This window comes from Suillus paluster (assembly GCF_016628075.1).
Source record: "Suillus paluster strain FC165 chromosome Unknown EDB91scaffold_705, whole genome shotgun sequence".
Taxonomy (NCBI): Eukaryota; Fungi; Basidiomycota; class Agaricomycetes; order Boletales; family Suillaceae; genus Suillus; species Suillus paluster.
Genome location: NW_024538265.1, coordinates 1 through 10,771, shown reverse-complemented (window position 1 = coordinate 10,771; position 10,771 = coordinate 1). Strand labels below are relative to the sequence as shown.

The window sequence follows — 10,771 nt, the reverse complement described above, 5'->3', positions numbered from 1 at the left end:
CCACGTTGGGCTGAGGCTCTTTTTGACAGGGCTGGTGGTGTATGTTTGATCGGCGTCAACGGAGACGACAGCGAATGGGTCTGGGAGACTGAAAACCTCTCGTTTCACGAGAGAGTTGGCGGTAAGGACTGGAGCGCTGATGTGAGCAGACATGGCGGCACAGATAAGCATGGTATCACTGACCAGTAATTCGAACTGTCTTAGATTGTTCCTCGTTCGACATCTAGAGCAGCCGACGTATGTGCTCGTCAGTGGTAGCGACTAAGAGTGGAGGTAGCGCCAGGACGGTAATCTTGCTGATTGGGGGAACGGAGAAAGAGGGTAACTTTGACTTTCTTGGATTGAGCGGAAGTATTCCTTGAGCGCTATGCTGTGGAGATGGCAATGACCATAAGACAACGAGATTAAACGGATTTAGCAGTCCGGTCAATACTGACCAATGTTAGAGAAAGATATACAAAATACTTATTATATGGAACTCGACGAACTCGATGGAGACGACCAACGCAAGACCAGCTGCGGGCAAAGTTAGTTGCAGACCCACGCAGGCGCAACTTGGAACATGCTGTAAGCTGCCTGTAAGCTTTTATTCATCCTGTATTCATTACGTAGCCGTTCCCCCGATCCTTTCGCTGCCCTGCCGACTGCACGCTCTAAGTATCCATGCCCCATCGCACAAGTAACAAAGAACTTCTTATCATAAGGCGAGAACACCGTAACTTTTACTGTAATTTATGAATCAAAGCGTAACTTAACGCTTCCGCAGGTGATCCGTCGGCTCCATGTAATCAAATATACGGCCAAGATAATATCCTGCTCCAGAAAGAGAGGCCGCTTTGGCACATACAGCATAGACACGAAGATAGCGCGGATCCGGTATGCGGAAGGTAGTGGTAGTAACAGTAGGAGGAAGACCCCAGGCTCCTGGCTGCCAATATGATATCTATATTTGGTATGGTCTATAGTAGTTGGAGCGTCAATCAGTCATCCACCCCCCGCACAACGCACCGCATCTTCCTCGAACCAAACGAGGAGTTCATCAAAAAAAACAGCGGATGTCCATCCCAATCGTCAAGATAATGGATGTTAGCACCCTGGAGTTTTTCGGTCATCGCAATCCCTCCAAAACGCTCTATGATACCGATGTAGTATAGTCATGCTGGATTCACGGTGTGCAGTAAGAAGTAATTGGCAATCAAGCAAAGTCATACATTTGGACATCCTTCATCATCACCAAAAATCATTTCGTTGGAGGGAAAATATGAAGAGCCTCAGTGGGGACCACTCGAACGCCCTGGGCGGAAGCCTTTGCAACCCCGCACTTTGTTTTGGGGTCTTCTTTGTAGCTCCTCCACTCGTAACCCCCATTGATGAGGCAGCGATATTCATCACGAGCGAGGGCCTGAATGTAATACTTAATTATGATACAAGTTGCATAACAAGATGCGACACACTCACCTGGAGTTTTGCCGCCCGTGATGCTTCTCCCGATGCGAATATCCCGACGTTTCCTGAACCTTGTCAGATGACGGACTTGAACAGTCCTCGGACGATACATGGGTCGCATCATGGGTAGTCTCGACTGTAAGTTCGAAATGTCAAGTTCACGAACAATGCAACAGCTTTGACAGGTACTCACAGTAACAGATTAGTAGATGATCTCCGTAATGTTTTGCAAGGTCGACAAGCATGACATCGTCGGTACAGCTAAGGATTTCATTCCCAATGTGGTCACGTCCGCTGGCGACCAGCGCATGGGTTAGCAAATAGCCAAGTCTCGCGCATACCAGGCCGGTGGTTGGGACTTGAGGTTGGGAGCTCGACCTTCGAAGATGATACATGGGTCATATGCATCATGTATACTGCGCATGGAGTCCATACGGATTTGGGGGAAGAGGCACCAGCTTATCCATATCTAAGACGGGTAAAACTGTTTGGTGTTCAAGCACATCGATAGGGGTCATTGTTCGGCATTCGCCGGCAACTTAGACTGACCCGATGATCGCACACTGAAACTTAAAAAATGTTAGAATCAAAGTTGAACTCAACTTCTGTGTCGCATTTGCTATCATCGATAAATTAATATGGAGGACCCCGCATTTGTACTAAAAGAAGGTATGTTACATTACTGAGAACTTAGCGAACTGACTGGGTAAGCGAAGCCCCAGTCAGAAGCGTCCAGCTGAGCGCCATTGAGACTGACCACCGCCTTAGTTCCCGCCGCAGACGCCCGTCTCCGAGGATAAGGGCCTGTCAGCAAGACTAGAGGGCGGCTAGTAGGGCGGGGGGGAATGAGCGGTTTCGAACCTAAAGTTCTCATCAGGGGGCTTACCGCTACCCCAACCGCTCGTACTTCTCGTTATCGTGTAGGAATGCTACTGCTAAGCCCATATATGCAACAGGAGTAAATGGTCCGCTCCTCACTGCAACCGCCACCTTAGGGCCGGTCAGGGGATGCGAACTCATGACCTGCTGCCAGGGCAGTTCACAGGTTGGGGCGGAGAGGGTTGGGGCTGTGGCGGAATCTTCGCATCCAAGATCCGGTATCACGCGAGCCTTTAGCTCCTGTCCGTACATCGCGAGGCCCCACATCATCGGGACGCGGCCGCGCTCTTTCGAGATCGGGCCGAGATATGTCGATTCCATGCGAATATGCGACGAAGCTGGACGGTATGAGTTTCAAGAAAGACGCGCAATCAATGTCGTATATACAGAACTGCCAACATAGCGACCGCCAGTCCATTTCCAGCCACTATAATACTATTCATGCTGGCGTTCCGGATTATGAGCGACGAGGAGTGACTTGTTCCACTGAATAGTCCATTCAATGCAGAGCTCGTATCAGTCGATGAGTAAACTTACCAGTACCAGTAGCACGCGGAGACCTGACGTTCAAGGTCGGGCTACCGACAACCGTGCCAGGGCCGAAATACATGCCACGCTCACGCCTCATGGCGTGACTTGTTTGCGGCGGGTAAACTCTTGTGGACTGTGGTCGCTGTGGTCGGAACCCGTCCTCAGGAAAAGAATATGCTAGAGCCTTGATCAGAATACAACCTCGAAATGTTCAGGAGTATATCACTCACTTGCTCCAGTCGCATCCTCTGAGTCAATGTTGAATGTGGGTGACCCAACGGACGAATTTGAGTCGAACACCATGCAGTTTATGTCGTGAGACGGCTGTGCACGAGGACTATCCTGAACCGTGGATGGCACTTTATGGCGTCAACGTTGAACTGGTAGGTCGGGACATTATCCACATACCCGCGGAGGCATTCGAGGTAGTCTGCTGGGATGAAGAAGTCCAGGCGGAGTCCGCGAGACTAGCTGTATCGGTTGAAGCCTCGGATGAAGCCTCCCAGCCATTACTAGTAGCAGTCATCATGGTGGTGTTGGACTGAGCCGACATGGGACGTTCAGATGATAGTGTCCTATTAGTGGAGCCGGGTTCAACCAGTTCACTAGATGGTTCGCCAGTTTCAGTAGTAGCTGGCGTCCGACACTCAGTCTTCTGCGGCAACGACGTGGATAGCACCTACCTAGAGTTACTGGTGTTACCGGGCTATCCTGTTCTTTTGAGGCTGATGAAGTAAAAAAAGGATTTTAAGTAGGCAAACATGATGCAGCGGTATAAGTAATCTTATGATCTAGTGATCTGGTGAATTATTAAAAGTGTGTTGATGGGTACTACTCACCTCTAACTAGTCCCGCATTTATACTTCTGCAAGACCAGCAACAACCGCCAGTGGTGTTTGGCCTTGGGCTTTGATCATAGCATTGGAGAACAATAAACCCATAGGCAGTCACTGTAACGGAAAATGATCATGATGGCAGTTCAAAGGCAATGTATAATATTACCACACCGTTACAAAGTCACAAGGGCCCACAAGAGCCCACAAATCAAGATACAAGGTGCCATCTAAACGTCAACAGTAGTTGCAGAACGCCAAATTTCAACTCAAGCTCCTCTGCACTCGCTTATTTGGCGGGATCCCGGTGTTCGACATGCTACCCCGGGCAGCATAATCTGCCGTAACTTACGAAGGAGTTGTGCCATCAACGCGGTGGTGAGTAAGAACATACCTGAGGACTATGCATATCCGGGCCCGCGTGGTCGCATCGAACCCAGAGTACATGTTATGCGCAAAAGAAATGTCGCAGGATACTATTCGCATGATAGGATGCACTGACGGCAACATAGCCTCGTTGGTGTGTATCCCGGCGTGCGTTAAGTACCAGCTTGGAGACAGCAAACGCAATCATTGCAGCAATGGACGTAGAATCCCTTGGCCAATGTTGCCAGCTCGACTGATGCTGATAATCATACGGATATTGTTCACCCTCGCATCATTGAGAAATTCAAACAAGGACATCCTATCATAAAGAAGCTGATCAATGACAGCTATCTTCCTTCTATAATTGGTCTGCCCAGGGCAAAGTAACTTGAAATATTTGAACATGAGCTCAAATCTGGACTATCCTTTTTCTTTAGCACAGGTCGCCGCTTGTATCTCTGACTCACCTTAGTAACTTTACGTGGTACTCTGAGCGCTGGAAGATCAATGTGGCACAGCCAAACTGACAATTCAAGTATTACTTCCGACGTGGGGGTACCTGATTGAAATATGTCATCGAGGAACTCCGAACGCGCGCGGAGTTGACAGAGAGATGCTTGAGGAAATTACGCGGAGTTGTAAGCGGTAGTAATACTAGTGCAAACTTATCGACTTGCGCACCCTAGTATTCGGACAGCTTAAGCTTAGCATAGTAAGTATATTATATCACGATAACCAGCTGCAGGTATATACCTTGGCAAATTTCATCGACTCCCACCGATAATATCTTCCACCTCCTTGTCGGGCTATGCGCGACAAACGCTCTTAAGTCGCATCGATCAAACCAATTATATCGCAGCCAAAATACCATAGTCGGGATCACCGTACTCGTACACGATTCTGTCTCGTGCGCCGAGATATGTTTGCGGGCGTCTTCAAACTTCGCCCCTCCTGATATGCATTGTCGTACAGTACGAAACAGTCGTCATCGGAGGTACGGTATATACAGTGTCTAGACGTAAAACATGATAATCATCATAGTATGCATGCACGACATGGTAAAGTAGTCAAAGTTGAAAACGATGAGGTATACGACGCCATAATGGATGGTCCGTAGACAAAACTCAAAAATCGACAGCGTTAGTGGCGAGGAGCTGAAACACATGATTAGATAGATAACCCCAATAGAAGATGAATGAGGAAAGTACGAACACGACCCTTGGTTATGTGACCCACCATGGTTTAAAGTTGGTGTGTGGATGGCAGATCTCGAGGCAACGTAGCTATTGTTGAAAATGAAATAGTTATTACCAGATCCCGACGAAGATGCTCCGGAAAGACGAGAAGTGCTTGGTGATGCAGCTCCATCATTGCTGGCTGCTGAGTCTACAGTCGAACTGTGTTCAGCGCTCACACTAATTCCAGCTTATGATTGATGCACATGAGTATAGGGACAGCAAGCAGATATGACATTGTTCTTACAATCATCTTCTACTTGGTGCTCATCGGCAAAAGGGTTTCCCTCAGGAAGCAGGTCCACCTGAGATGCAATGAAACTCGCAGCTTCGTTGAAAAATGAAGCCGCGGATTCGTCCAATGGCGACTCCAGTTGAACAGCGATTCCGCTAATGTGAGCGTCAGACGGCAAGTCGTCATCTGGGTAAACATTGAGCTCAGCCAATCTAGCAGAACAAGCAGGAATGTACACAGACACTGTACACGCTCAACGTTTGTTGAGGTAACAGAGAGTAATTGCCTTCTCATCCTCTCTGACGTGGACTGCATAACTGCATCAGAGTTTGTTCAAATGCACAGAGCAGGTTGGTATTACCCTGGTTTTCGTGTACAACGTTTTCCCTGCTTCCGCGAGCAACCGAGTTGAACGATATGCCGAGAATAGTTTCACCGGGTTGAATGATTTCCTTTGGGTTTCCAGTCTCTCCCGTTCGAGGACCAGCCTGAAATGTGATATATCAAAAGGCTTGCATGAGCATGCATTCGAGAAGACATACTTGTCATAAGAGACCTTCGTCGCGGTAACTATATCTCGGACCTGTGTCGGATCAGCGGCCATCTGGCGTATCTTGAAAACCTCGTCCAGCGTGGCTTCAAGGACTACATCAACTTGCGCTAGAGAACTTTTATCCTTCAGTCTCATGAGAGGGAAGATCGATTGGTCATATTGAGCAGGCGTGCCAAGGTTTACAGGAATGACGAAGGTTCGACGATCTGGCTCAGAGGGCATAGTTTTCTGGGTGATAATCACCAATCGCACAGTCTTCAGTGCATTTAAGTACTTGCGCAACAAGGTGGTTGTTCATGGAAATTAAATGCTGAAAATAAAACGGATTGTGCATGGCCTAGGAGTGATCAAATGGTTTCTGGGGGTCGACGATTGTAATCTTGAATTTTAATGGTTCGTGTATATGCACATATAGTAACATAGTTCACATACTTGGTGAGATGCATATGGATCCATGTGTACGTATGTTTATTCGCCCTCCAAATCGAAGTGCACTGGTACTGCTGTTAATTTGTACCTCAACCTGCATGGGCAACACTTTGACTTCGAGGGACAAGAGTCCGAAGACCAAGACCAAGACAGAACGCAAGGCCGCAGAGGCGATAGAACTTGAGCGACGCAAGGCTCTCAGAGCTCAAAGAGAGTTCGAAGCTTTTGGAGCGGAACGCGAACAGAGACCAGGAGTTTTGTCTGTATACGAAGTCTGGTGGTGTCAACAATATCAATGGCTAAAGGCTCAAGGGTACTTACTCCGTCCTCGATACGCTCCGGGATGGGTACCATCATGGGAGGGTTCACGGCGTCACCCTTTTACTTGTGAAGATGGTCACGTTTCCGAAGTGAGGCAAACAAGAGTTTGACTGCACCGCCAAGCGACTGACAATTTCACAGTTTGCTCAGATCATTGATGCGACTCGTATGTCTGATGGCTTGTCTATTTCTCTCAAAGTGGTGGACAAATCGGTATACCCTCACGAGGCAGATATCGGACAATATTTTATGATGGAGCACCTTGCCTCCGATCCCAATAACCACTGTGTCCCCTTTCTCGACGTACTATCAGTGCCGAACGAGGAGGATAAGCAAATTATCGTGATGCCTCTGTTGCTTGATTTTACCAGGCCTCGATTCGATACCGTCGGCGAGGTGGTGGAATGTCTAAGACAGTTATTCGAAGTAAGTACAATTACTGCTGAATTCGATATCGTCCCAGTAATTTATTACAGGGCTTATTTTTCATGCACAATAACCACGTAGCGCACCGGTAGGTATTGTGACACTGTTGTCTCAGGTTTTCAACTCATCACAAGACAGCGACTGCATGTCGAGAAATATCATGATGGACGCGAAAGACCTCTACCTTGAACCTTATCACCCTGTCCAGCCTCACATGAAGCGTGACTTCAGTGGCTATGTGAAGCATTTTACTCGCACTCAGCGGCCACCGAAGTACTACCTGATTGACTTCGGCTTATCACGCCGGTATGATGCCACCGATGAAAACCCACTAGAATACCCGATTTTTGGGGGCGACAAATCAGTGCCAGAATTCCAGAAGAATGCCGACGTGCCGATGAATCCCTTCCCCACCGACATCTATTATCTCGGAAACGTTATCAGACAACAGTTCCTGTATGTGAGTACCTGCATGTCTAAACACCTGGAGCTCATTGCTGATAACGGTGACTAAGACTAGATCGGGGCTCGAGTTCTTAAAACCTCTTGTTGACGACATGGTACAGGATGATCCCAGCAGGAGACCTACCATCGAAGTGGTAGTCAGGCGGTTTGACTCGATCCGTCAAAAACTAAGCACATGGAAGCTGCGTTCCCGTGTCATTTCCAAGGAAGACGGTCTTCTTGAAAACATGTATCGTGGAGCTGCACATTGGCGGCGGCGGATAGGCTTTATCGTCAAGCGTGTTTCAGCTATACCCTGCCCTTCGGAATGAAACACGCCTCGTGGGATGCGCACATACTGGGATACGATCATGATGTGAGAAGGCGCTTGAATGTGAAACGCTCTGGGCTGAGGATATGGGATGAAGTCTTGGCCAAGTTCTACCCGCCGGTTGTTCCTGCATGATTAGCACACGTATAATAGGTGTCATGCTTCATTGTTATACATTATTACCCATGAGTTTTAGGTATCATAAGTATGTAAGGTTGCAACAACAACAACAACGACAGATTTGTCCAAAGAGTTGTCCACAAGCGAGCCCTGGGCGTATCTCACCTTCAGGAATGAATGAATCCTGCAATGTACATCTTGAGCACTGTTATTCTTATCACTCGCTTGTGCTGCACCCTCTTCTCATTGATTCATACTGAAGATGTACGCTTGCTATCCACCATGCGCGGAGAGGGAGCTGAGATTATTTTGGTGACAACAATTCGCGGAGTTTAGAATGAGGGGGGTTGTGATCATTGTAAGGCTGTATATACCAGAAGTAATATGAGCTGAACGTTAGTATTGAGGCTGTGGGATCTTGTGTCGAGTATGAAAGGTGTCCGAGGTGCTCGCCCTCGGGCAGCGCCAGAATTTTTTTCGTGACAAGATGTCCCTGCCTTGTAACTTCTACGCAAGAATACATGTACAAGGGTTCTGACAGCGGCGACTTTGTTTTTCGTTAATCATACCCACAAACCAAAACACTCGTTCCCATGTCATTGTCAACGGCGCTGGCTCGCGTGAGGGGTCACTCAGTTTAGCAGTATCGCCCACCATTCGTGATCCAGTTGATCCTGCAGACACTTTGCTTTCAAGTTATTTCTTGCGAATGCGTTAATGACAGTGATTCATAGAGCTGGTCACCGTAGGCCGTACAACGGGATTATACGGGGTACGGTTACCGTACCCGTACCGTCGGTGGTTTCAAGTCGAATTTGACGGTTACGGTGTACGGTCATTTGAGTACCGTACCGTATATCACCGTATGTGTACGGCCGTCATGATGTAGCCGTCTTACGGTACATACGGTTCTGTCAATACAACGCCCAATGTATTCGAGTCGTGACTTGGTGTGGCAGCCACATGCCTTCTTTTGATATCGACGGCGACAAAGACCTACTACTAGCAGCAACGCTGGCAGTACTACTCGAACTGCTCGTTCCTGAACTTCCGACATCCAGCTTCCTCACTAGTAGCCATGACTTCAACAACATGCAGATCACCAACTTACCTGTACGTTTTCTCTCACAATCTATAATAAATGAAGTTCTAATGTTTTTTATGTCCAGAATACCCTGTTGATTCTCGTGCCCGATCCAGGGGGAATTACCACTATGCTCGTCGAAATATGCACAAGCACTGCTCCCTTCCCCTACCTGCGCTTGCTTGCCCCCACCTTTGGAAAACACAACCCCCTCCACGAGCACTTCGAATGGTGAACCTGCCGCTGTCGACCCAGGTTTTCAGGAGGTTCTTGGTCGCGGGAAACGTCCCAAAAACAATGAGCGGATGAATGCGCTTATCCAGGCTGAAGGTGAAGATATCAACAATCCCTCACGCCGCCCTCGCCGTTTTCGTCGTGCCCCCCAAAAGCGAAGTGCTGCTGTCGACCCCGACAATTTTTGATATTGAGTACACCGTATGACATACGGTACGATACGGGTAGTACCCGTATGGCTACCCTACAATTGTACGGCCGTAACTGTATACGGTTACGGTGATCAGCCCTAGTGATTCACATTGGTAATTATTGCACAGAAGATAGTTGGCAGATATGTACCAGAAAATGGCTGAAAGAAATATACTTCAATGAACTTGTGGGCCATTTCGCGCCGTGCACTTCCGAATTAGATATCTAAGAGGGAGATCGGATATTTACAGTACGATGCTGCCATAGCTACTTAGTAAATGTCATGGGTCACTTTTCCTCCTTCTACACTTAGGTCTTGGCTAGCCTACAAGCTTACAACCCAGGGACTCGCACGGAGTTGCAAGTGGCTCTGACTCTCTGACTGTGCAATATCGCAAAGGTATCTATTGGCGCATCAAAATACGAAAACCTTAGCATACATATCACGACAACCAGGTATATAAACAAAACTATAGCTTGGCCTTCCCCTTGACCAACTTAGACATTCCACCGATAATCTCTTCAGCCTCCCTTTCTATGCGCGACAAGAGCTCTTCGCACGTTGGGATGTCATTGATCAAGCCAACTGAAATACCCGCAGTCCAAATCCCATAGTCGGGATCACCGTTCTCGTATACCATTCTGCCTCGTGCGCCTGCGACAAGCTCACGAACGTCTTCAAACTTCGCCCCACCTGGGCGCTGCTCGAGAGCAACGACCTGCGTCGACACTGCATTCTTGAAAACGCGCGCGGTGTTATTCAAGGTACGGAATATGTGGATGGTATCTTGTTCACTGGAGGCGACCATCTTCTCTTTGATGTTTTGGTGGATAGGGCTGGAAAGCACAGGTGAGATGGGTATAAAGTTACCATACGATCAACGCACCTTTCAACCGTGCACAAGAATCGTGTGCCCATGTTCACTCCCTGTGCGTGCAGGTCGTAAATGAAATTTATCATGATGAGACATTAAGGCACTTACAGCGGCACCGAGTGCGAGGGAAGCGGCCAATCCACGGCCATCGGCGATACCGCCCGATGCAATGTAGGGTATCTTGAGTTCTTGCGCGGATCTTGCAAGCTGCGAATAGTCAGTAATGGTATAAATGAC

General features: G+C 48.1%; 5 protein-coding genes across 5 annotated transcripts; 1 reads left to right on the top strand and 4 right to left on the bottom strand.

Annotated features, from left to right (window-relative positions):
• Positions 1-217, bottom strand: EDB91DRAFT_1006740 (uncharacterized protein; the record flags this gene model as incomplete). The annotated part of the gene is made up of 2 exons (XM_041312327.1): positions 1-128; positions 184-217. Coding segments are annotated over 2 exons (162 nt in total), but the record flags the coding sequence as incomplete, so codon positions are not given.
• Positions 218-930: 713 nt separating this feature from the next.
• On the bottom strand, positions 931-1,970 carry EDB91DRAFT_784767 (uncharacterized protein). Its single transcript, XM_041328395.1, has 4 exons — positions 1,640-1,970; positions 1,459-1,582; positions 1,212-1,402; positions 931-1,159 (listed from the first exon to the last, which is right to left on the bottom strand). Exons 1-3 carry the CDS (start codon positions 1,839-1,841, stop codon positions 1,231-1,233), a joined length of 498 nt encoding a protein of 165 aa, XP_041168296.1. The 5' UTR covers positions 1,842-1,970; the 3' UTR covers positions 931-1,159; positions 1,212-1,230.
• A 2,957-nt stretch (positions 1,971-4,927) lies between these two features.
• EDB91DRAFT_1189412 (uncharacterized protein) lies at positions 4,928-6,479 on the bottom strand. Its single transcript, XM_041320516.1, has 6 exons — positions 6,068-6,479; positions 5,887-6,013; positions 5,768-5,834; positions 5,538-5,711; positions 5,268-5,480; positions 4,928-5,209 (listed from the first exon to the last, which is right to left on the bottom strand). Exons 1-6 carry the CDS (start codon positions 6,298-6,300, stop codon positions 5,196-5,198), a joined length of 828 nt encoding a protein of 275 aa, XP_041168295.1. The 5' UTR covers positions 6,301-6,479; the 3' UTR covers positions 4,928-5,195.
• Positions 6,409-8,246, top strand: EDB91DRAFT_1189409 (kinase-like domain-containing protein). Its single transcript, XM_041320515.1, has 6 exons — positions 6,409-6,457; positions 6,511-6,917; positions 6,970-7,254; positions 7,305-7,342; positions 7,393-7,714; positions 7,770-8,246. The coding sequence occupies exons 2-6, from the start codon at positions 6,519-6,521 to the stop codon at positions 8,028-8,030; spliced, it is 1,305 nt and encodes a 434-aa protein (XP_041168294.1). The 5' UTR covers positions 6,409-6,457; positions 6,511-6,518; the 3' UTR covers positions 8,031-8,246.
• A 1,790-nt stretch (positions 8,247-10,036) lies between these two features.
• Positions 10,037-10,771, bottom strand: EDB91DRAFT_784663 (uncharacterized protein). The gene is made up of 2 exons (XM_041328394.1): positions 10,547-10,771; positions 10,037-10,496 (listed from the first exon to the last, which is right to left on the bottom strand). The coding sequence occupies exons 1-2, from the start codon at positions 10,618-10,620 to the stop codon at positions 10,130-10,132; spliced, it is 441 nt and encodes a 146-aa protein (XP_041168293.1). The 5' UTR covers positions 10,621-10,771; the 3' UTR covers positions 10,037-10,129.